This window comes from Carassius carassius, chromosome 24, assembly GCF_963082965.1.
Source record: "Carassius carassius chromosome 24, fCarCar2.1, whole genome shotgun sequence".
NCBI classification, from domain to species: Eukaryota; Metazoa; Chordata; class Actinopteri; order Cypriniformes; family Cyprinidae; genus Carassius; species Carassius carassius.
In genome coordinates this window covers 2,674,316-2,700,529 of record NC_081778.1, presented here as the reverse complement: position 1 = coordinate 2,700,529, position 26,214 = coordinate 2,674,316, and the positions used below count along the sequence as shown (strand labels likewise).

At 39.0% G+C, this 26,214-nt stretch overlaps 2 protein-coding genes across 2 annotated transcripts in view; one reads left to right on the top strand and one right to left on the bottom strand.

The window, feature by feature from the left end:
- Nucleotides 1-26,214, bottom strand: part of LOC132102717 (2-oxoisovalerate dehydrogenase subunit beta, mitochondrial-like) — a 486,592-nt gene that overhangs the window by 126,577 nt on the left and 333,801 nt on the right. The gene's annotated exons all lie outside the window — the stretch shown is intronic.
- Nucleotides 4,797-23,579, top strand: LOC132102716 (cytochrome P450 4A6-like). The gene is made up of 12 exons (XM_059507336.1): nucleotides 4,797-5,065; nucleotides 5,548-5,692; nucleotides 5,792-5,836; nucleotides 6,292-6,419; nucleotides 6,873-6,997; nucleotides 7,076-7,230; nucleotides 8,894-9,000; nucleotides 9,144-9,334; nucleotides 13,394-13,527; nucleotides 13,929-13,993; nucleotides 16,672-16,754; nucleotides 23,145-23,579. Exons 1-12 carry the CDS (start codon nucleotides 4,880-4,882, stop codon nucleotides 23,320-23,322), a joined length of 1,542 nt encoding a protein of 513 aa, XP_059363319.1. The 5' UTR covers nucleotides 4,797-4,879; the 3' UTR covers nucleotides 23,323-23,579.

The window sequence follows — 26,214 nt, the reverse complement described above, 5'->3', positions numbered from 1 at the left end:
ACTGGAGTCCCGCTTGCGGGGCGCCCCCTTCTGGTCCGGACCGTCAATAAGGTGGTTGCTATGAACATAGACCCAACCAAAAACATCATCGGTCCAGGTAGGAGACTGTTATGTGAGAGACTGTCCACCTAACCTCGATCAGGTGGAAAGCTGGTGGCTACAGGGGAATTAGGCAGGGGAGGACAAAAAACAGAGGTTAAAACAGAGGTTAAAACATCCGGAGCTACTAGGTCTTCTTACCGCTCTGACCGGGGCGAGGACGCAGCCTCGTCTGAATCACGTCCCTCAGACCCTGCTTACCACACCGTGACCCGCGGTTCCTCTTGCCCCTGCCGTAGGCGGGGGAGGAGCGCGAGCCGCAACACTAGCCTTCTGCGCCCATCTAAGATCCTCAGATCGAGATGGGCCAGGACCCCTGTGTTGTTCGGGCTCGGACCTGGACTCCTTTCTTTCGACGGTATCCAGGTCCTTCAGCAGGCCAGCCTGGTAAGCCTGAAGCACTGCCATCGTGTGCAACGAAGCCACCGCCTGACCTGCTGCTGCGTATGTTTTGCCATTTAAGCGGGATCTAAAAAAGGGGGAATTGAGAGAGGACGTTTCCCCCACAGAGAGATAGCTAGCCAGCAACTCCCTACAGGGGGCATCCTCTCATAGCCGCTTTCGTGCATGCCCCCGATATCAGCATAACTTGTATGCTGAAACCGATGGATGTGAGAGAAAAATGGCCTCTTCCATTCCCTTTCGACTTCTGCAGCTAACAGCTCCCCATACGCAGGGCAGGAGGATTGAGAAAGGCTCAGCCTCAGCTTCTTCTCCACTCTCAGACATCTCCTGCTCTTCCTGGGAAAAAACCCAGCAGAGCACTAACTTCAGTACAAGAAAGGGTTAATGACAACGCATCTTCCTCCAGAAGTTCACTCTCATTTGCCGCCGGAGAGTGTGAAAGGAAAAAAGTTCCTCTCTACACTCCTCAGCGAAATCCACCTGTAATCCCCCCGAGCTCCAGATGGCTGTCCCTCTTTCCTCGAGGACATCACGCGCGTGCTCTCCGCCCAAACAAGAGACGCAAAGAGTGTGTGTGCCGTATAACACTGACACGGATGTACACACTGTTTAAACGCCTGCTAGTGGATGCCATGACAACAATAATAAATCGCTCTTACCGTTTTGGTCGTTTCTCAGATGCACGCTTCAAACAAAACAGTCAATGAAGACGAAGAAGATAGTGACGGGTCCTACGGGCGCGTATTTATAGTCGCGCTGGTAGTGACGTCAGAGGCTGTCGCCGGCCAACACGTTGGCGTTTTTCAAAGTATGCTTCAGACACGGGTCACGACGAGGTGTTCCCCATAGTGCCCCCTCAGAGAACGCAGTTCGAAGTTCCCTTGAAAGTTTGTTACTCATCCCCATTTTTCTGTTGTCTACCTGCCTCCATATTTACCATTTCTAAACCATATAGATGAATTTTTCAGACACTGATACCACCTCCATCCAAGGTTGGATACGCCATACAAGGAGGTTCTTTCCACGGTGTCTGGCAAGAGAGAACATAGCATGTGACGTGGATGACTTATTGTGCCCATAGTTGCACCCAACCATCACACACACACACACACACACACACACACACACACACACAAACACACAATTCCTTTGGAATAATCATCTTTTTTCTAAATTATGCATGGATTCCGTCTAACTACACATTGTAGTATTTATTTTCTTTTCTCTCTGACAATTACTTTCGATCTTGTACAAAAATGTCCATAGGAGCTCATGAAAAAAGAGCTTTAGGTTCTGAAATTTCTGTGTATATGAGATATTCAAAAAAATATCATGGCAAAAGTGTTTGCAACGTAAGACAGATGTTTGCTCTTGAGATGTGTTTGTGATCTTTTGAATGCAGTGTGTCATTTTGCAAGAGATGTGAGGCATTTTGCATTTTGTGCATGCAATTATTGGATTTCTGTGTTAAGTTTTGAAAAAAAGAGGTAAAGTTTAGAAAATGTGTGTAAGCAGTTGAAAAAAAAGTATCATGATCTGTTCAAATCTGTTCAAATTTTATATTAAATGCAATTAGCTGAACTTGAGAATTTAAGTACCTTTTATGTCATTTCAGTAATTCTGTTGTCTGCTGAATGTACTGACAAGCATTTATGGTAACCTAAAATATATTTTAATTAAATTTATATTCAAGCTGTACAAACTTAACATGTAATATGTAATATCACACTATAGTTAAACGTATGTTATATGTGCTTTAGCATATTAGTCGACACCTCAAAATAAGTGTACTTCTTTAAAACATAAAAACATTATTTAAACTGATTTAAAATGTACTTTAAAGTTAAATTTTAATTTGAGCTATTTTCAAAGTGAATATGGGTTATGATATATATACATATATAGAGAGAGATATAAAAATTGCAATCACTTGTGAAGAATATATACTGCATATATTGATACACATATTTCTGCACATTATTTAAGCTGATATTTTTAATAGCATTTTACTCTTTGCACTGCTGTTAGACTCTTGATCTTTATGTTCAAACGAGAAGGTGTGTAAAAAAACTCATTCATTCTGATAACACTTTACAGTTTAAATTAATAACATAAACATTATAACATTGTGCAATGTTTAACACCAAGATAAAAAGATAATTAAATTTGATTATGTAATATCAAATTTAAATATAATATTAGTGTTAAAGAAGTGTGCTTCATTGTATTGAATGTGCAATTGTAGCGTGCTTCAAATCTTAAATACAGATAATGTATTAATGAAATTAAAGGCAACTTTAGTGTACTTAAAAGTAAACCTTTAAAAGGTGCACTTTGTAATCATTTTAAATTAAAAGTTTCATTTGTTGGTACATTTTAATTCATTTTGTTTTAATATATAAGTACACTTGTTTTGGTGTGTAATGCTAAAGCACATGTAAAGTATTTGATTATAATTGTAACTTCTGCATTATTATGCATGAACTATTATTTTAAATGTGCTAACTTGTGCCTTCATCATTACAAATATACATCATTATACAAATAAAAGGCTGTGCAGTCAGGGCCGGATTAACCATACGGGCAACTGGGCAATTGCCCAGGGGCCCAAGACCTCTAAAGGGCCCAGGGCAGCAAGGGCACGAGCAAAATACTGTATCTGGTTATCTCCCGCTTTACATTAAACAAACTGTCAACACGGGCTTTTGTGCTGCACAGAGAGACGCTGCGCTGCCTATGACTTTGAACGTGAGTTGAGAGCGGTTGAGTGTCAGTCTCATGCGGAATGACCAATGAAGAGAGGGCCTCAAGTTAAGACCCTCTCCTCATTGGTCAGTCCGCATGAGGTGTGTCAAATGTTACGCCGAGCGGGTTACGTCAGGCGTTGCTACAACAGAAAGAAATCTGACATGGAGAAGCTAAGTGGGAGCGCGAAGCGGAAATTAAAAAAGGAAAAGGACATCAGAAAAGCAGAAAATTTTAAGTATATACCTAAAATAGGTCATTTCTTCACTCCTGTTAATGTTGCCGACAGTTCTGTTAAGTCAGCTTCCGTCAACGACGAGGACAACTCAGCTAGCCAGGACTTTTCTACAAGATGCCAAATGAAAGCAAACATGCACTTCCTCATTATTTAGGATTAAAATTGTGTGTTTTGCCAGGTTTTGTAGTATTTATTTTTATCTTGTCTTCTAGAGAGAAATTGTGTCACAGACACGGCTCTGCACTTTCTATTTTAGCTATTGGACATGAACTTGTTAGTGGCCTTGATTTTGAAGATGTTATACTGTACACCAGTTTGCACAGTCAAAGTCCAGAAAAAAGCCATTGTAAGATGTGTTTGCCAAATGAAGGCATTTCAAATTCAAACATGCACTTCCTCATTATTTAGGACTAAAATTGTGTGTTTTGCCAGACTATGTAGCATTTATTTCTGTCTTGTCTTCTTCAGAGAAATTGACAGATTTCTAAATGTTTATGTAGCACTACAATGTTTAACTGGTTAATTGTGCTGTGATATGTTGTTGTTCTATTTTAAAACAAGTTAAAATGAGCTTAGGATAAAAATGTTTATGAGCAGATAACAGTGATACTGCATTTTATTCATTTATTTTTTCCTTGAGGTGCCAGCTTTATTAAAATGCTGTATATTGTTGTGGAGGGAAAACTGGCAGATTTCAAATTGTTTGTGTTGGACTAATAACTTGATTGCCTTGTTGAATTCTGAGGAGACAGGGTCACCCTGTCAGGGTGATTTCTGCTTAAAATGAGCTGAGGACCAAAATGTTTCTTGATGTGTTGTCTGTGGTCTTCTGTTATAGCTCTATCAATTCAATAAATTTCTATTGGGAATAAATGTTGTTAAATAAACAATGGTTTGAAAGTGGTTGCTTATTTATTCATTTTTGTGAAAATGGAGGATATTTCCCTCCCTCTCAATGTAGTGGGTCAATTTTACCAGATTATACAGATGCTGATGTGTTTTGTTTTCATAGCATCATATGTGAGTGAATGTCTTTGATAGGGGACATAGTAGTGCATTTGTAGTTCTATGAGCATTTAAATATTTGTAAATCAAAATACACCTGATGACAGTTAGAATTTGAAGTATTGAGTATATTTACTGTATATTACAGTAATATATTCTGTATATGACCATATTATGGTGATCCTGGGGTCGTGATGATGGGGCCCTTGAATATTGTTGCCCAGGGTACAACAAAGTGTTAATCTGGCCCTGTGTGCAGTAGAAAGTCCGTCCCTCTCTCTTGATTTACTGTGACTTTCCAGGCGTAGCTGTAACTCTTCTGGCCACAACCTCACATCGAGATCAGAGTCAACAGACCCCGCGCGCAACAGACGGACTCGACACGTCATGCAGCTTTACGCGAGTCTCCCGTTGAATTTGCAGTCGCTCTTCGTGAATCATGTCTTCGCACTCGCGTTGCTTGCGTGTTCGGCGATAGTGGTTAAATTACTGATTAAGAGGAGGAGGAGGATGCGAACTCTGGAGCCTTTTCCAGGACCTCCTGCACACTGGCTCCTCGGACACGTCAAGGAGGTGAACACAACCACAGCTATGAGTAATCAATAACTAGACTAGACTTTAGTACGAAATATTCACAAAAGTTTTTCTAATTAAAAAGGTCAAATTATGCTTATTTTTTCAATTAGAATATTAGTAAGCTTTATCCTACTAAAAAAAATAAATGTCATAATATTTCATATAATCATATTTTGATATCTACTGTGTAACACATAAACTACACTGATGCACATGATATACATTTTAGGTCAGTCCAAGTTGTCGCCTGTATTTTATTTTGCCATTTCTGGGGGGAAAAAACTAGTGTAGTAAGAATTTGCTTGCAATTATTATTAATTACAAAATAACAATTTTGAAGTTAGAAAGACTGACATTGTATTTTCCTGTAAATCGTAGTCCTGAAGAATTCAAGTGAAATTAATAACTTTAGAGCACAGTTTGTTCTTGAAATGCGTTTTATTGTCCATAACAGTTGCACAAAAATTCCATATTTCTAGTTTCACCAGGATGGACATGATTTGGAAAAGATTATGAAGTGGAGTGGACAGTATCCCTTTGCATTTCCGCTGTGGTTTGGCCCATCATTGTCCATTTTGAACATCCACCACCCATCATATGTGAAGACCATTCTCTCTACAACAGGTGCTCATCCGTTTGATCAGTCAGCATGTTTCAGATTTATATTACAGGCTAACTGACCAAAACAAGCTTCTTTTCTTTTTTTTTTTGCTCTATCGACAGAACCCAAAGATGACTATGCATACAAGTTTTTCATCCCTTGGTTAGGTAAGATCACACAAAAGACCACAGTTTTAATGATGATTGATCAGATTCTTCAACTACGGTCTGTTCTGTCATTGTGGGTTTTCAGACAATAAACTCACACACAGTTGTCACATTCTTACTAGTTTATTTAATTTATTGACTAACAATGTCAAGTGTATATACAGACAGCATGGGAGATTTAAGTCATTTTTATCAGTGTTTTCTACCATCTCAATCGTTCATCATTCATTCTGTGGCAGATATGACATTTTATTATTAGAATAAAAAAATTGTCATAAATATTTGATGTCTTTTTAATCCATTTTACAATCATTTCATATTGAGTTCTTCACTGACATGGTTGTCCCCTTTATTAAACAAACTTTAAATAACTTCTAATAAAAATCTACCCATGGGACATAAAAATGTCTGAAGTTGAAGAAACATAACTAAGTGACTCTTGACTGTCTCCTCAGGCGATGGCTTACTTTTGTCTGCTGGACAGAAATGGTTTCGGCATAGACGGCTCCTCACTCCTGGTTTCCATTATGATGTTCTGAAGCCTTATGTGAAACTTGTTTCTGATTCAACCAAAGTCATGCTTGTATGTTAAAGGAATAGTTCATAGTTCTATGTTAAAACCTGTCATAATGTATACAACTCTAAGCTATTAGTAAGACTGGCCCAAAAATTGTAAACTGTTTCTCTCTCTATCTCTCTCTGTGGCACAATACATAATGGCTCCTTTTGTTCAAACAACGGCAGGTGAAAGGATTTTTTGAGAAACCTGTTTGGAAACAGTCATTATTTTTATAATTACTTATTCACTTTAAGTTCTAACATCCACCTATTTAAAATCAAAAACTAATGTTCAATTTGAATTGAACCATATGCTGCCATGACATAATTTGTTTACAGTGTTGCTGGGTGATGCTGGTGCTATAGAAATTATACACTTCAACTCAAATTAAATTTATGAACTTTATTTATTTTTAATCTTTTTATTACTGTATGTCAGTTTTAATTATAGTTTCAGACATTTTTGTCTGTCTTTCAGAATAAGTGGGAAGTTTATGCTAAATCAGAAGAGTCATTTGAACTGTTTAAGCATGTAAGTCTGATGACGCTGGACAGCATCATGAAATGTGTGTTCAGCTGTAACAGCAACTGTCAGACAGACAGGTCAGTTCACACTCCTTTACTTCATCCTTTTGTACACTTGTGTCTCCTTTCAGTATAACCTCACTGTTCTCATTGCAGTGGAACCAACCCGTACATCCAGGCGGTGTATGACCTCTGCCACCTGGTGAACATCAGGTTCAGAGTGTTTCCTTACCACAGCAAAGCCATATTTCATCTCAGTCCACATGGATACAAATTCAGGAAGGCGACTAGAATAGCACACAGTCATACAGGTGTTGTTTCTTTGCTAAGCCACAGTCATGCATGCACCTCATCGGCAGGCCTACCCACCAAATGATTGGTTCAACTCTAACTGTGATTTTGACCATCTGAATATTATGAGGCTCTGGAAGTTTTATAATATGGCTGTATAATATGACTTTCTAAACTATATTTTAAAAGTTACACATCCTCTCCCCCTCCAAATGGATTAGGAGGCCAAACATTTTATGTTCCTTCAAGATTCTTGTTTTTTGGTTTGAACATCCCACAGATCCATCTGTTTGACCACTCAAGAAAGCTGTCCATTTCTCAGAATTCTACAGATTTTGTGAAAACCCATACATTCAGTCTGGCCTGCTCATGGGATATTATATCCATACCTGCTTATATGTTAGTTAAACTAAAATATGTACTACATTTCACAAGTTTGGGGTCAGTACAATGATTTCTATTGTTATTATTATTATAATTATTATTTTATAAATTCATACTTTTATTCTGCAAGAATGCATTGAGTTGATCAAACTGATCAGCAAAAGTAAAGGATTTTTTGATAAATTTTGTTCTTTTTAACTTTCTATTTTTCAAAGTATTCAAATATAGCCGTTTGCAAAAAAATATAAAGCTGTTTTCAACACTTATCAGGGAACTACACTGTGACCAAAATGGTCGCATATGCGACCTTTTGAAATGCCATTGCAATCCTAATTTTTATGGGGTCGCAAATGTATCACTGATTATTTTTGTACCTTCCTTATTTTTTAGGCAATATTCTATGATTTACTATGAGCATTTATTATAACAGAAATGTGTATTTTAAGAATACCTTTTTCAGCCGTGCTCTGAGCATTCAACACATCAAGCTGGCTTCAGCCCCGCGACCCCCGAGGCGAGGCGTAGCATAATGTTGAAAAAAAAAATACCTCTCGTTAAGACACGCAGCAATCGCATATATCTCAAAATAGCCTACAATCTGCACGTGTTGAAATGAAGCAGACGATTGACTCCTATTTTAAGAAGGGAATTTCAAGTGTAACAGAACCATCACTTGATTTTGATTTGACATGTCAAACTGAGCCTGTGAGTGAGAATGATGAGGCTGAGAAGGATTCGTCAGGAAAAGCACACGCGGGAAAACGATATGGAATTTCAACACCAGTGGCTCCAAGGTTCCAAGACGGAGCAATGCACTGTGTGTACTGTAAATTCTATGGGCCTTCAATTGCAGGACTGTCCAAATTTGTAAATGCGTCAAAACGCTTTACAATGACAGTATGAAGCATGCGAAGTGGAGAGACAGGTAGATATCCCATGACGCAGCAGCACTCCCCACTGCAGTTTGCCATCAAGATTTGTTCATTATTATCCAGAGCAGCATACTATAAATAATTTTTGCGACCAAATCATGTTTTGCACCAGTAACTGAAAAAGTTAGTAGCACAAGTGCCACCAGTGGAAAAGGTTAGTGTAGTTCCCTGCTGATAATAAGAAATAAGTTTCTTGAGTAAACTGTAATAATATTTAAAAAAAATTTTATTTTTAATCAAATAAATGCAGCCTTAGTGAGCGAAGAGACTTTGTTCACAGACTCCAAATTTATGAATGTATGTGTAAATCTGCAACAAGCGAAGCTATCAAGCTATCATGTCATTTCAATTTCTTAATATTTTTTAGCGGAAGTTATCAGAAAGAGGAAGGAGGTCTTGAAGATTGAGAAGGAACAAGGCATTGTTAAAAACAAACGATATATGGACTTTTTGGATATTCTTCTGTCTGCCCGAGTATGATATTTCCAAGTACCAACACAATTTTTATATTTATGCTTTAACTAAGAAATTGAATGAAAATAGCTGATATTTTGTTACATATTGCATAGCGCCATTGTATCATTATTGCTGTCACAGATTTTGTGTGTCACTCTCAGGATGAGCATCAGCAGGGTTTGTCAGATGAGGATATCAGGGATGAAGTAGACACATTCATGTTTGAAGGCCATGACACCACAGCCAGTGGAATATCTTGGATCTTCTACAATCTGGCAAGTAACCCTGAGCACCAGGAGAAATGCAGGGAGGAGATCCTGCAGGCTCTGGATGGAAAAGACACAGTGGACTGGTACTGTCATTACTCTAATTACTCATATGACATTGTGTTGGACAGTTGAGAGCGGCATTTAGGCTTAATTGAAATGTAAGCTTTAAGTGAACTTATCATCTTCAAGAAACCAGTTTGAGATGATCGAAGCTTTGTGTCATGACACGTTATCCTGCTGAAAGTAGCCATTAGTAGAGCCCCTTTCACACTGCACGTTGGACCTGGAAAATTGCCGGAACATTGCCAGGTCGCCTTCTTTGTGAACGCAAACATGTCCCGGGATTGATTCCGCTATTGGTCCCGGGTCGGGGACCCAGTAACATTGCCAGGTTCAGTCCCGGAACGAGTGCTGTGTGAACAAAAGCCACTAATGCCATAAAGGATGTGTCGTAGTGATGACGCACATTATCGCGCGACTCTTTTACCAGGTGTTCTGAAGGCAGATCAATGTTTGCGGCGACAAAAATATGTGCAAACTGTAATGAAGCAGAGATCAGTTAGTTCCTCACTTTCCGCGCTGAACCTGAGATCGTTCGCTAGCTTAAGTGAAAGTTAACGGGCTTAGCATTTTTGACTCTTACATTACATTTCATATCGTGATGTCACAAGTCTTTACGGGACCCTTACGGGTTGTGTGTGAACGCAACATCTAGGGACCCGGGAACAATTGCCGGGACAAATTACCTGTTTATTTTCCAGAATCGCAGTGTGAAAGGGGCTTAGATGGTTTGGCTGTGGTCATAAAGGGTAGGTGTTGCGATGCGAAGACCTGCAAAGAGCAAAAATCCACTTGCATGCATGTTTTACAGTTATAAATACAGATTTATAGAAACAGGCAAAAAAATGCACAAGAGCACAAAAACAAGAACTCTGAAAAACAACGATTCACAAAAATGAAACACAAGGGCTTATATACACAGATATCATGGTGATAATTAGGTACAGGTGTGACTAATCAGGGTAACCAAAGTAACTAACAAGAAGAGACATACACCAAACACATGAAGAAAGCATGAACCAAAAGAAACTAAGACTACATTTCAGTCATAAAAGTCCTTACAAAACAGAGGACGCAGAACAGGGATTGTGACATCTGGTCATGGCCTTTGGCCGTAAGGGATAATGTCATTGACAGCTGTCTAACCGTCCCAGGGGCAGCTACCATGGAAATGGTAGAGTTGGTACTTAGTAGGGATGTCCAGATCTGATCACGTGATCGGAAATCGGGCCCGATCGAGTGGTTTCAGACTCGATCGGAATCGGACGTTACCTCCCGATCAGGACTCGGATATATATATATTCTCATTAATTTTTAACACATCTTTAGTTATGCGGTGGCACAGAGTTAGACCCTTTTGAATCCACACAGAAACAGCAACGCGTGGGGCATGACATCACTTTGTTTTCAAGAGCTGGTGTGAATAAATATAGATTCAAACTCAAAGAGACATGATAGTTTGCGCATGACCTGATATTTCATTCGGACCCAGGATACAGCGAGATGAACATCACAGAGCGCTAAACTCTCATGGAGTGTGTGTTTCATTCATACTAGAAGCCGCAAGCCGGAGCGCGCTCTCGCGCTGATATCAGGAAATTCCTAATATGGACAAAAGCGTCCAGCTATGCTGTGGTGCTCACAGGAAAACAGAAACTTATGCAAACACGAAGACATTAATATACGATCACGACAATAAATTGTTCTTCAAGTCATCTCCAGCAGGTGATAAATAAAGTATGAACAATGCAGTGCTGATTGACATAGTACTTATTACAGTATAGAAACTATTCTGCATTATTATGTGATAAACAGTGTTTGTAGTATATAAACAAATCATTATTATTTGTTATTGTCCAGCATTTATAGATTTCTAAGCCAATTAAAAGCTAGAAATTAGAGAAAAAATAAAGTTGCCTATGCTACCAGTCAGAAGTTTTTGAACAGTAAGCTTGTTAAGGTTTTTTTTTTTTTTTCTTCTATTCACCAAGCCTGCATTTATTTGATCCAAAGTACAGCAAAACAGTAAGATTTTGAAATATTTTTACTAGCCTATTTAAAATAGCTGTTTTATATTTGAATATATTTCAAAATGTAATTTATTGAAGATCCTGGATCTGTTTTTTCGCTCTTCTTTATTCTTTTTTTATGTATTATAGAAGTATCGGATCGGGATTCGGTATCGGCAGATACTCAAAATCAAATGACTCGGACTCGAGGACAAAAAAACCTGATCGGGACATCCCTAGTACTTAATGTTCGCCATGATTCTGGCCTGCACTCCAATCAGCATGACGGCGTGGGTCACGACGAGGTGTTCCCCAAAGCGCCCCCTAGAGGATGCAGTGTTTCGTTCCCTACTCAGGGAACTATGATTACATTCGTAACCTGAGACAGTTTTCTGCATTGTCTTTTCATACTCTGTACTCCTGTTGATTTTCTCCAAGCTGATTTCTGTCTGCTAGTCTTCTTGCTTCAAACTCTAAGGAAATCATTGATAACATTTCTGTGAACTCTTCAACAAAGCCTGGAGAGTATTTTGGAGGCATATACATAATAATAAACAGAATGCATGGAGCACCTTTCAACTCAATCCCTGGATATTCAAAAGACAACTACTTACCAAACACTTGCTTGCATTGATAGACATCTTTAAAAAGAGCGTCCAGTTGGACAAATATATATTTTTTCCTTGTAGCAGAGATATATACATTTGCGTGGTGCCGTTTAAAATGAGTTCTTAAGTTTGATGTGTTGCCAGAAACACACGAAATCACTGCTGAACAATGTCTGCATGCTGCTTTGTCTTATCCACTTGTCTTTTTCCGTTGTCATAATTCACTGGAAAACCAAAGTGTTCCCAAACAGGAGACCTTAATGATATGGGAGGGTCTTCAAGCTCTGGCTTCTCATTTGCATTGGCCACAATGATGTTCACCAGCCAGAGGCTAGGCTAAGCATGCTGTTTGAGGCTGAAAATAAACTTGCAGTCCACTACTTAATGTTCAACTCAAATTTGAACTATGCTCCACACATAAAATAAGGATTGCATTCGGTACACATGCACCACACCGAAAGTCCTGTACTGAAACGGTAACATCCCTACTTAGAATTAATGCCACCGACATAGGAACAACGAGACTGAAGTTTACTGAATTATGAGAGTTTTCCTGAATGCACAGTAGACAGGTGTCCAGATGTTCGCTGTGCTATTTGTTATTCCGCTGTGTTTGAGCTACATGGGATTGGAAAGTTGCAACTGTGAGGGAGTTTCACCTTGTCTTGGACAGACCAGAACCATCTGATTGTATGTTGGACTCCAGGTAGACCTTGAACAGTTCATTCTTCTTCCTCAATGAAGCCATTTAATCACCATCGACTCTCGGAAAAGATGGGTTTAGTGGACATCTAACCTGCACTGCAACCACACACACAGAAACAACAATCACCTTTTTTTAGAACCCAACATTCAAGGACATTAACATTCAAATAAGTTATTTAAACTGTTGAAAGTGTTATGAGTTGATGTGTTTGGATTGCTTACACCATGGACTTTGACAAATACGATGTTAGAATATTTCCTAATCTTGTTTTGATCTCTTGATTTCCTATTTATGACTAGTGTATATTCTTCTTCCTCTTTTTAAAGACTACCGTGATGCATTGATGCTGTCTTATATGATGATTTATTTAATAAGATGATTTTGGTTTGTTTCTTTTTTTTATGTGTGCTTTGATATGCTTTGCATGGGCAAGGTACAGAACATGGTAAAAAAAGAAATGAATCTTACTTATGAGTTAAATTAAAAAAGACATTTATGCAACTGTAAGAGTGCTGGTATTGTGTTTTTGGTACTGTTCAGTGAAAAGTGATTGATTCAGCCAGCATAGCTAGGATCACTACCGTCACAGATCATTCATAGCAAATCAACTCAAATCTCACTCATTACACCTTAATTTCATTGCTCTCATGAGCATATTTAATCCTGCACACTGATGCACTACTCAGTGGTTTCGTACACTAGTTATGCATTATTCACCATCCATTTCTCAAAGACTGTTCCTCTCTTCTTATGTTTCAGGGAATACCTCAATAAAATTCCTTATACCACAATGTGTATTAAAGAATCCCTGCGGCTTTGCCCTCCTGTCCCGGGAATATCACGAAAGCTGACTAAACCCTTGACTTTTTTTGATGGACGGACTGTACCTGAAGGTAGGCCGATATTTCAGTTTCTTCCTCACACAAAGCTATCATAAGACTAAAACAGATGCATCAATCATAAAAAAAAAACATTTTGTGAGAAGCAACAGCATAAGCCAGCATGGACACATTTGCAAAGGGTGTCCCTGATATAAAATGTCACTTAATATTTTCATTGTTTTGGTTTCCGGTTAGTATACATTTTGACAGATTGCTGCCTACTGCTTTATACCCTGTTCATCTATAAACAGACATAATGACCTCTAACTCAGAAAACGTCTGATCAAACATTAACCTTGCTGCTTGTTGTTTATTTACAGATGACACAGAGTGTTATCAGTTCATCAGAAAACAGTGAACGTAGGCTGAATACATCACCGGATGCCTTAAAACACTGTTTTACTCTTCCACAGGTTTTATCGTTGGAATTAGCATTTATGGGATCCACATGAATACCACAGTATGGGAGAATCCATGTGTATGTTTGCATTCTTTATATCTGAAAAATCACTCATGAGTCACTACATAAAAGAGCTAAGTTAAAACAGAATAAAGACTGAATAATAATAATAATAATAATAATAAAAGAAGTATACAGTGGAGTCCAAAGTTGTGAAAGTGGTCTATTTGCATTTTATTTTTTAATTACATAATATTTTAGCAGCAAAAAATTAAAGTGGAAATGAATGAGAATTAATATGTCTTCTAGCCTTTTAGGCTCTAGTGTCTTATTTTTATTTTATTTTAATAACAGCAGCACTGGAGCTGCATGAAAAAAAAAAAAGATAATCGTGTTTTCCAGCATGATTTGAGATCATGACCGTCTGCACAAAGACGATTTTCTTAATTTAATTTTGTCATAAATTTAATCAATTTCCAAATTTAAATTAGATTTAAATCTTTAAGTTAGATTTGGTTTCATAATTTTGGACCCCACTGTAATGTAATGAAAATACACATCACCAAAATAATTGAATGATATGTTTTATGAACAAAACATCTCAGGTTACACATGTAACCATGGTTCCCTGAGAATAGGGAACGAAACGCTGCATCCTCTGGAAGGCACTTTGGGAACGCTGTCAGCGTGACCAGTGTTGAAGCATGAATGAAATAATGACAATTTACTTGACATTGGCAGGCGGAAGCCTATGACGTAAGCAAATGAGTGACTGCGGATATTAAAGAGCACCTGTAGAATGCATCATCCTCTTTTTTGTCTGAGGAGACACGGGCATGATACCGAATCATGGCGCAGAGATGCAATGTCTCGTTCCCTATTCTCAGGAAACCATGGTTACATACGTAACATGAGATGTTCCCTTTCGAAAGGGAACTCCACACTGCATCCTCTAGAGGGTGCTTTGGGAACGGTATACCAACGCTGCCATGCTGAGGGATAAGTGTCTACGTAACTGTGTCCCCAAGTCAGGACTTGAGGAACAACATCTCTACCAGCTTAACCGCTAGGCTTTACAGCCTGCTCAAGCTCCAAACATCATAGACTAACTCACCCACCAAATTCTGGAGCTTTAAGAGTGGAGGTCTCAGCATAATGACTCTAAACTGAGAGGAGACCTAGCTACACTCAACGCCAGAGGCCATTAGTGAGGCTCAAAACAGAGCCTACGCTCCTTATACTGCCTAGGCGGAGCTCTGGGGAGCAGCGGCTTTAAGCAGAATGACTCTCTAAAATGAGAGGAAACCTAACAATGGTCAACCCTGGCAGGGGGCTCTTAAGAGTGGAGGTCTCAGCAAAATAACTCTCTAAAGCGAGAGGAGACCTGGCTACACTCAGTGCCAGAGGCAGTTAGCTTGGCTCAGAGAAGGAGCCTACAAACTCATATCACTGCCCCTGACAGAGCACTGAAGAGCCAAGGCTTCAGCAGAATGACTCTCTTAAACGAGAGGAAGCCTAGCACTCAACCCTCTTAGAGAAGCTCTTAAGAGTGGAGGCCTCAGCTTGACGACTCTCTAGAACGAGAGAAGACCTGACTACACTAAGCACTAAAGACAGTTACCGAGGCTCCCAAAAGAGGAGCCTACCTACCAATAGTACTGTCCAAGCGGAACTATGGAGAGCGGAGGGTCCAGCAGCATGACACTCCTAACAGAGAGGAAGTCAACAGGAGCACCCTTCTCACCATAACACTCCATGCTGAGGGGAGTGTGTTAGTAGAGACACACTGGTTGAGTGGAGCCCAAGGTACCGGGTCTAACCAACTCAGAGAAAGAGAACGAAGTGAATACGCGTAACCCTTACTCTACAGGATTCCAGACAGTGCACTGAGTCTTGTGTGCATACTGACCGACCACTTATGTGGATTTTAGAAAGTGTGCAGAGGCGTTAGCATGCACACTTACACCTTATGATGATTTTATAAGGTATGCAACGTGTTTCACGTGCACACTTACCACTATGTGGATTTCAGGAAGTACACAGATGCTCAGCAGGTGTACTTATCAACCCAAGCACCAGCTCTGGGGAGCAAAGGCTTCAGCAGGATGACTTTCTAAATGAGAGGAAGCCTACCATGCTCTTAAGAATGGAGCTCTCAGCATAACTACTCTTTAAAGCGATTGGAGACCTGGCTACACTCAGCGCCCAAGGCAGTAAGCGAGGCTCAAGAACGAGCCTTTAAACTCATATTACTGCCAATGACGGAGCTCTGAAGAGTGAAGGCTTCAGCAGGATGACTCTCCTAAATGAGAGGAAACCTAACACTCAACCTTTTAAGAAAAGCTCTTAAGAGTGGAGGCCTCAGCATGACAACTCTCTAGAACGAGAGAAGACCTGACTACACTCAGCGATAAAGACAGTTAGCGAGGCTCCCAAAAAGAAGAGGAGTTTGTTTGTATATGTAAATATGTTTGTATATGTAAATATATTTAAAATGTCACTGAAATAACATCTAAATGAACTGTTTTTATTCAACTCAGAAATATGATTTATTATAACTGAATCAACCCAAATACATTACTTTGTACTAACAACTAATTTTTATGGCATAAATCAAGTAGAAATAGGTCTTAAAGGCAACATCTGCTGGTTACCGATTCTTACAATGTATTTAAAGATTTCTTGGATGTTTTTATTTCTTAAATGTAAGTTTTTAATTTATTCTAAAAGTATTTAATGTTTTGTGTTTTCCACAGGTATTTGATCCGTTGAGGTTTCTGCCGGAGAACGTTGCTAAGAGGTCACCGCATGCTTTTGTGCCCTTCTCTGCTGGACCCAGGTTTGTTGAAGAGACATGAGCGGTTTAGCAAGTAGGTCATTCACTCAGATTTCAGCCACACAGAACAGAGCTTCTCTTTGATTTGGAGTTTAGAGCGTCTGTGGCACTGACTGTATTTCAGCCCTCATGAGAGCAAACAGCGATAAGATGATTGGCAATGCTGATTCTTTAAAACAAATATACAAATAAACAAAAAGCTTCCTGTTCAAAAATTATTGTACGTTCAAAACGTGCATGCTGTTATTTACTGAAGCCGTTTCCACCACATAATAAAAAAGTCACAATTGAGACTTTTATTCTCAGAATTGCAAGTTTATACTGTTTCTTGCAAATCTTGTTTTACATTTTACAATTAGTCATTTAGCAGACGCTTTTATCCAAAGCGACTTACAAATGGACAAGAGGACAGTGGAATCAATCAAAAACAACAGATAGAATAGAAAACAGATAGAATAGAAAAAGAATAGAGCAAGCTATATATATATATATATATATATATATATATATATATATATATATATATATATATATATATATATATATATATATATAAGAAAATAGAATACAAAAATATTAGAAATGTAGTTAGATTTTTTTTAAGAATAGAATTAGAATAGTGAGTGCTAAAGTTAGAGGGTCAAATAAAGATGGAAGAGATGTGTTTTAAGCCAATTCTTGAAGATGGCCAAGGACTCAGCTGCTCGAATTGAGTTGGGCAGGTCATTCCACCAGGAGGGAACATTTAATTTAAAAGACCGTAAAAGTGACTTTGTGCTTCTTTGGGATGGCACAATCAAGAGACGTTCACTTGCAGAATGTAAGCATCTAGAGGGCTCATAAGTGTGAAGTAATAAATTTAGGTAAATGGGTGCAGAGCCAGTGGTGGTTTTGTAGGCTAAGATCAATGCCTTGAATTTTATGCGAGCAGCTATTGGTAGCCAGTGCAAATTGATAAACAGAGGTGTGAAGTGTATTCTTTTCGGCTAATCTTAGTGCCGCGTTCTGGATTAATTGTAAAGGTTTGATAGAACTGGCTGGAAGACCTGCCAAGAGAGAATTGCAATAGTCCATCCTGGACAGAACAAGAGCTTAAACAAGGAGTTTTACAGCATGTTCCGAAAGAAAGGGCCTGATCTTCATGATGTTGAATAAAGCAAATCTGCAGGATCTGAAAGTTTTAGCAATGTGGTCTGAGAAAGTCAGCTGATCATCAATCATAACTCCAAGGCTTCTGGCTGTTTTTGAAGGAGTTATGGTTGATGGTGAACTTGATGGTGAAATTGTGATGAAACGATGGGTTTGCTGGAACCACAAGCAGTTCTGTCTTGGCAAGGTTGAGTTGAAGGTGATGGTCCATCATCCAGCAAGAAATGTCTGATAGACAAGCCGAGATGCGAGTAGCTACCGTCAGATCATCAGGATGGAATGAGAGGTAGAGTTGAGTGTTATCAGCATAGCAGTCGTATGAAAAGCCATGTTTCTGAATGACAGAACCTAATGATGCCATGTAGACAGAGAAGAGAAGTGGTACAAGAACTGAGCCCTGAGGCACCGCAGTAGTTAAATGTTGTGACTTGGACACCTCACCTCTTAAAGATACTTTGAAGGACCTATCTGATAGGTAAGACTCAAACCACTGAAGTGTGGTTCCTGAGATGCACTTTGCCAGTAGGGTTGATAGGAGGATAACCGTGTCAAAAGCAGCGAACAGATCAAGCAGGAAAAGTACTGAAGATTTGGATTCCGCTCTTGCCAGTCTTAGGGGTTCAACAACTGAGAGCAAGGCAATCTCAGTTGAATGTCCACTTCTGAAGCCAGATTGGTTGCTGTCAAGAAGGTTGTTCTGTGTGAGAAATGCATAGACTTGGTTGAACATATCTCGTTCGTAGTTCGTAGCGGACGTAGTAGGATGATTAGAAAGGATGAGTTTGGAGACTTCTGCCTCAGAGAGTGAAGAGAAGGATGTAAATGAGTATATGTTTGCTGGTGATAAGAGCTTGACGGATTGTGGTGTGGAAAATTGTGCACTGATGTTTTTAATTTTATTAATGAAAAACATGGCAAAGTCGTCAGCTATTAGAGATGAAGCAGGAGGGGTAGGAGGAGGACAAAGAAGTGAGGAAAATGTTTTAAAAAGCATGCGAGAGCTAGATGAGTTGTTAATTTTGTTATGGTAGTATGTCATTTTAGCAGTGGAGACATTAGGAGAGAAGGAAGAGAGGAGTGACTGATACACATTAAGGTCAGTAGTATTTTTGGATTTGAGCCACACCCGTTTAGCAGCTCTAAGCTTAGAACGGTGTTTGCATAGAACATCAGATAACCAAGGGGCGAAAGGGGTGGTACGGGCTGGTTCCGGAAGACAAGGGGCATACAGTGTCTAAACAAGATGTAAGAGGGGAGCAGAAAGTAACATTAGCACTAAAAGATGCTAACAGTTTAGGGGAAGGAAGTGAAGATGAAACCATTGCAGATAGATGGGAGGGTGAGAGTGAGCATAGGTTTCATCGAAAGATGACATGTGGAAGGGTAAGTGATGTGTCAGGGACCATGTTGAGGTTAAGAGTGAGGAGGAAGTGATCCGAGGTGTGGAGTGGAGTAACCAATACATGATCAGTGGAGCAGTGACATGTATAAATAAGGTCCAGTTGGTTGACTGATTTGTGAGAAGCATTAGTTGACACTCGGTTGAGATAAAAAGAGGCAAGCAGAGTGTGGAAATCAGCAGACAGAGGTTTACCTGGGTGGATGTTGAAATCTACCAAGCATAACAAAAGGAGTTTCATCCTCAGGAAAGGTTGAGAGCAGCACATCTAATTCATCCAAAATGTTACCTAGTGATCCTGGGGATCGATAGACAACTACAAAATGTATTTTAAGAGGTTAGGTAACAGTAACTGAATGGGATTCAAAGGAGCTGTTGATACTCAAAGATGGTAAAGGTTTAAATTTCCAATCATTGGAGATGGGCAGACCAGTACATCCACCTCTTCCAATCAAACGGGGGGAGTGGGAAAAAAAGAAATTATTGGAGAGTGCTGCAGGTGTAGCAGTGTCCTCTGGTTTGATCCAAGTCTTTGTCAGGGCCATGAGATTAAGCTTTGAATGACTAATAATAGAAGTAATGAAATCGGTTTTTTTTACAGCAGACTGGCAATTCAAGAGACCAATAGAAAAAGAAAGTAGTGTATTAGCAGACATAGGCAAAGTGTGCAGGTTGTTAAGATTGCACTGCCTGCATTGTGTGATGCGAGGTTTGTGAGTGGTATAGTAGGGATCTGGAAACACATAGCAGGAATTGGTTATAATAACTGAAACAGAAATGAAACAAGTAGAAGGAAAAAGGGATTAATCAAAACATTACTTATATCCCTTGCCGGTGGCCCTGCCCGGTGGAGTCGCATGGTAGATTCGATGGTCTTTACACTCTTCGGTCTTCAAACAAGGAGGGGTTGACTGGAGGGCTGCCACTGTATCCTAACGTATTTTATACCCGTTTGTAACGCAGTACAAACTTCATAATCATCGGGAAGAAGGAGGCGGGAACCTGGCAGACAATCAAAATGACTTTAATAGTCAAAATAAACACAAAAACAGCACGGCAGCCCCTCATGGACGACTGGCCTGGTCCTCTCTCGTCCTTCACTGTCGTCGCTCCTGTTTTATATCCTTCCATCTCCTCTGTGGGACTCGAGACCGGTGGGTCGAGCATGTGTCGCTCATTGCCCTTGAGAAGGAGGAACGCGCTGCTGAAGATCCCTCGCCGCTGTGGTGAATCCGCGGTGCCATCGAGCAGGGCAAGGAAGTGTGCCAACATGGACGCTCGAGGCGTGGGCTGGAGTGAGTTGCCGGGGACGGACGAGCTCGCTGCCGGCCGCCCGCAATGTGGCTGCCGTCCGTGAGGGAGCGGAGGATTCGGCGCCGTTCGCCAGAGAACTGGAGCCTGCTGCCGTCCGCCTGAATGGGGAGGAGCAGGGAACGGGGGACTCCTGCCGGCTGCCCAAAACCGGAGGAGCCGTCGGCGTCCACCGGGCGGTGAAGGAGTGTCGTGCCGTCCGCCGAGGGCCACCCAGTGCCACCGCCAGGCACCGCGGAGGAGATCACCCACCTGGTGGAGGGCCGACCGGCAGTGCGTCTGGGAACCGGAATTTATTTTTTATTTTTTCTCTCTCTTGAATTCAGCTGAACACACTTTACTATGTATCACAACAAAGGTCTAAGCAAGCGCACGACACTGACAACCTATGAGATAGAGTACGAGACCAAAATCAGCACGTCTCAACGCAGTAAACAAACAAGTGTTTCTTAGCAACGACAGCTGCGCTAAACACTAATGAGACAAGAAATAAATACACTTACGATCTGCTTTTAACTTCTGCTGATTTAACTGCTTCTCACAAAGGGTATTTCTTTACACTGTCTTTTGCTAGCGCTTGAACACACTTTACTGTTTATCACAACAAAGCTCTAAGCAAGTGCACGACACTGACAACATATGCGATAGAGTACGAGACCAAACGCAGCTCATCTCAATGTTTTTTTTATCTTGCTATTCCGCAATTCAATATTATATCTTATTATTTTGAGTTTATATCCCACAATTATGATTCTTATGATTCTGAAATAAAATCACAATTGTGACTTAAAGTCAGAATTTTAAAAAGTCACAAGTTCTGTTTTATCCCGTGGCAGAAACAAGCTTCCATGTTTTGTTTTTTTACTGAACAGAATACGGGCAATTTTTCAAGTAGCTCTGTATGACGACAGTTCATAGTAACCACGTTTGTCAAGCTTAAAAAAAACATCAAATGACGATGAAAGTAGACCATACAACTCTTGCACTATATTCCAAGTTTTTCGTATTCATATAGTATAGTATATTCTAGTAAACTAAGTCTTTTTCACTTAAAATCTTTCCCTCTGATGCGGTCAGAAAAACCTCAGCACACCCTTTTGGAATCTGAATGCAGATGGGACATTTTCAGTAGATAACAACTTAACTTTTTTTGACAGAATGCATATTTTGCAAGACTTGGAATGTGCCTCACTGCTCATGTGGAGTACATTTATGATAAATGTATGGTGTTTTTTGTCCTTCCAGCAGTTTGAGGTCTTTGACCTCAGTTCACCTCTGATGAGAGCAAACAGAAATAAAGCAACTGATAGTGCAGGTCCTTTTGAGAACTATTTTTGGAAAAGATTTACTAAGGTGGCTATGCTTGTGAAAATGTATGCTTAATTGTATTGAATCTGCACTTGTAGTGTACTTCAAATCTTCAAAGTATATTTTTAAATAACTGTACTTGTAGATAATATACTATCCATGAAGTAATTATCATTATACATTTTAAATTGTTTTAATAAGTGAACGAACTCCATCGCACACCTGTAAGTGATAGGTGCGTAGAAAATTAAGACCAGATAGGTAATTTCAACATATAAGGAACTGCCGCACACTATCTAAACTTGCAAATAAATTTTAATCACACAACGTTTCGGTCACACGACCTTCATCAGGAGTGATGAAGGTCCTGCTGATGAAGGTCATGTGACCGAAACGTTGTGTGATTAAAACTTATTTGCAAGTTTAGATAGTGTGCGAGAGTTCCTTATAAATTGTTTTAATAAGAAAGAAAGAAAAATGCTTATTTTGATGTGTTGACTAAAGCACATGTAAAGTACTTGATGATAACTATTGTAACTGTAGCATGTTATTCGATCTTACATTTAATATATTCTAAATGTACTAAATTGAAACTTCATTACAAATGTGTAAATTAAACATATTTAAATACATGACATAAGTTTCAATAGAAATTAAAGGATATTTTATTTGATCATAAATGCTTGTCAGTACATTCAGCAGCAATACTATAGCTATATTCAAAGAGAAAATAAATTATGAAATTACATTCAGCTAATTGCTTTGAATATAAATCTAAACTATAAATCATTTTCATTTAATTGCAGAGAGCATGCAATTAAGTGTCTGAAAATAGTACATTACGTTTAATTGTATGTCATCTGCAAATATATATATATATATATATATATATCCAAGATAAGCACTCTTTTAAGATATGATAAAGTATGTTCAGCAGTTGTATTTTCTTTCTTAATTTGTCTTGTTTTTAAGTACTGTTATAAACGATATTTAAATAATCTACTATAAAACAGCCCACTTCATTGAGCTACATCCAAAGGTTTTGTCCGACTTGTGATTCAGAAGTTTTTTTATCTTTATCTTATTTTTACTTCTCAGTACAAACACAAACATATTTGCTTCAGATAGAAAAAGATACAGTGTTTATTTAAAGAAAAAATGATGTGGATTAGATTGTGGTTGTAGATAAACCGCTAATGAAGCTTCTGATGTGTATTTGATAACAGAAACTGCATCGGACAGAACTTTGCCATGAATGAGATGAAAGTTGCAGTGGCGCTGACACTGAAGAAATACCACCTGATTAAAGACCCACAGCACACCCCGAAGATGATCCCTCAAATCATCCTCAGATCACTTAATGGAATTCACATCAAGATCAAACCAGTAGAAAATGATTCATGAAAAATGGTACATTGAGCCTGTTTGGATGCTAGGAGGTGTGTTTACCTTCAGAAGAATGATTCTGACTTAATTTAAATAGTTAATACACATTTAACAGCTGGAAACTGGATGGTTAGTGAATAAGAAACCAATTTTTGAAATATTACACACTAAAGTGGCACCACTATTTAGTGAATTCAGCCCTTAAATAAATTTGTTGCTAAATATCACCGTTTGCTCTTTACTGCTTGGTTGCTTTTAATCATGGCATCAGAAGAAAAAAATCTTTATACTTTTAGAATAAAAAGTCAATATAAATTAATTTGAATTTGCCTACATCGCTACATTAATTCTTAAACTAGAGATCTCTAATATGGAGTATATGCAGGTGAAATCTTGTGATCTGTAACTAGTTGAATAAAAATATGAACAAAAAAAAAACGTTTATTAGTTGCTTTTTTTCTTTTCTTTTCTTTTTTTAATGTCCATTACCTTTGTGATGTACTATGAATGTAAACTATTTTCGTTTTTGTTATCTATTTATTTTTTATTTACTTTTTTAACAGTTAACTCTCATCATCACTTCACATTTAAATAAAAATGCAGTTATGCAGGTGATCCTTAGAAGAATAGTTTGTCCAGGAATAAAAATGCTGTCATTTACTCACCACTGAGTCATTTCAACACTTTATTAATTCTTTGTTTGTTCTGTGAAAAAATATATTTTATATCATTGAAAAAGTGTTATGTCCATATGTGAAAGTCAGTGGGGGTCAATATAGTTTTAGAATACAGTGTATAAACCCCCTCTGCTGGACCCTTCAGACATCAGCAGTCCTTCAGAGGAACTGTTACTGAAGAACATAAGCACTTACTGCTCATGTATTTTAAGATTAAAACTATAATATTGTGGTGATGATGCTGTTTATTCTCTGTTATAAATGTGTTTACTTGATTCACCTGCTGATGGCGGAAGTTGTCTGGGGGAAATAGTTCGGAGGGTGGGCCTGCTGCGTGCGGTATAGAGGAGAGTTTGTGGTTGGAGTTCGGCTGCAGGGAAGATAAAACTCTTGAGCCTTCTGCGTTTTCTTATTTCTGGGAAGGTTAGAATGTCTCCTGATTCCCGTTGTTTAGGTTGTCATTTTCAGGAAATAATCAAAAGCCATTGGCTGCTGTTGAACTGGATTATCTCCTACCTATTTATTCTGGATTATTGTATAATGCTACATGGTGTCAGAAGTGGGATAATTACCACAGCTTTCTGTTCGTGATTCCCAGAAGACAATGGAGAATAAACTGGCAAGATCACACCAGTTTTCCACTGAGAAGTTAGAGCAAAGCAAGGGAGAGCCCCAGTATGGGCAAGATAAGTGTTTTCCCAAGGAAGAGCGGGCCGTAAAGGCTGATTTATACTCGACATGTCTGCAGGTTCACTTGGGTGGTGCTGTAAATATGACATCATCGTGGTGTTGGCAGAAGTTTGCTTTGAGTGCGCACAAACTCATTTTGCACGACGGAGTGCATACCATTTCCGTGCAGTTCTGCATCCAAAGATGCATGATTTCAAGGCGACTCTAGTCAAACATGCACGTCTGTGCTGGCATTTGTGCAAAACTTAAGCAGTTTGATGTGGTTCAAACTCCATCAGGTGCTTTTTGACGCTTTGATGGAAAACAATGCATAGATTTTGCATAGTTTGTCCAAGGCTTTTTATTTTATTAGTAAATTTTATTTTTATTTTATAAGAACAGAATTAGAATTCATTTAGATACTATTATTTGCTTAAAGTTGTTTCGTGTTTGATGCAAATTGAAGCCAATAGTTTAAGATTGTTTTAATCAGTTTGTACATAAAGAAATGATTAAATCATCAACATCTCGTGAGAAGTCTTGTACCGGCAAATGACTTCTCACCTGTGATTCCCGATGGTTTTAGAGGAAAATTCCTCCGCATCGCCCCCTGTTGTTTCAAAGAATAGTACAATGGTGAATGCGACAAGTGTAAAAGCCTTGTTTGTTTGGGGAGGTGCGCGCTAGTGATGCGCGGGTCGGGGTTTTTCCAACCCGCGGATCCCACTTTTATAAAATTATTTGGCCTGCCCCGCAAATGAAGTATAATTTCTTGACCCGCCCCGACCCCCGAACCGCATCGGGGACATCACGGAAGTTACGTTGCTACTTAGACCTTCGTATCGTAAACTTATCAATATAGGCTATAGGTAATTGCACTATGATGGTTCGTTCGTGAACAAATCTTTTAGGTGAGCGAATCGTTCTCATTACGTATTCCACTGACCATAGACAGTAAAAGACTCATTTCTCGTTCAATGGAGTTCCTCCCACAGCAGCACTCGAGCGCGGCGCTATTAGCAGCGCATGCAAAGCTTGTGAACAGCGCTGTGAACTGTTTCATCCTGTCAAAAAGAGTTACTCAAGATGTGATGGAGCATGTGACTTGTTGAATGAAGTGAACGAATACGATCTTCTCGTAGGTGAAAGTACGGTGGCCGAGAAGTGCAAAACAAATCACAATTACAAAAACAAAATAACAAATCCAAAAACACGACGACAATTCAGAAAACAAAATAACAATTCAAAAAAACACAACGACAATTCAGAAAACAAAATAACAATTCAGAAAACACAACGACAATTCAGAAAACAAAATAACAATTCAGAAAACACAACGACAATTCAGAAAACACAACGACAATTCAGAAAACAAAATAACAATTCAGAAAACACAACGACAATTCAGAAAACAAAATAACAATTCAGAAAACAAAATAACAATTCAAAAAAACACAACGACAATTCAGAAAACAAAATAACAATTCAGAAAACACAACGACAATTCAGAAAACACAACGACAATTCATACAAAACAGAAAAGGTAGGTATATTTTGAGAACGA

Bases quoted from the DNA above. Each gene is read 5' to 3' on its own strand.
- LOC132102716 (XM_059507336.1), top strand. From the start codon at position 4,880: ATGCAGCTTTACGCGAGTCTCCCGTTGAATTTGCAGTCGCTCTTCGTG. The intron at 5,066-5,547 runs GTGAACACAACC...CCATATTTCTAG, and splicing joins TCCTCGGACACGTCAAGGAG to TTTCACCAGGATGGACATGA. The intron at 6,420-6,872 runs GTATGTTAAAGG...TCTGTCTTTCAG, and splicing joins ATTCAACCAAAGTCATGCTT to AATAAGTGGGAAGTTTATGC.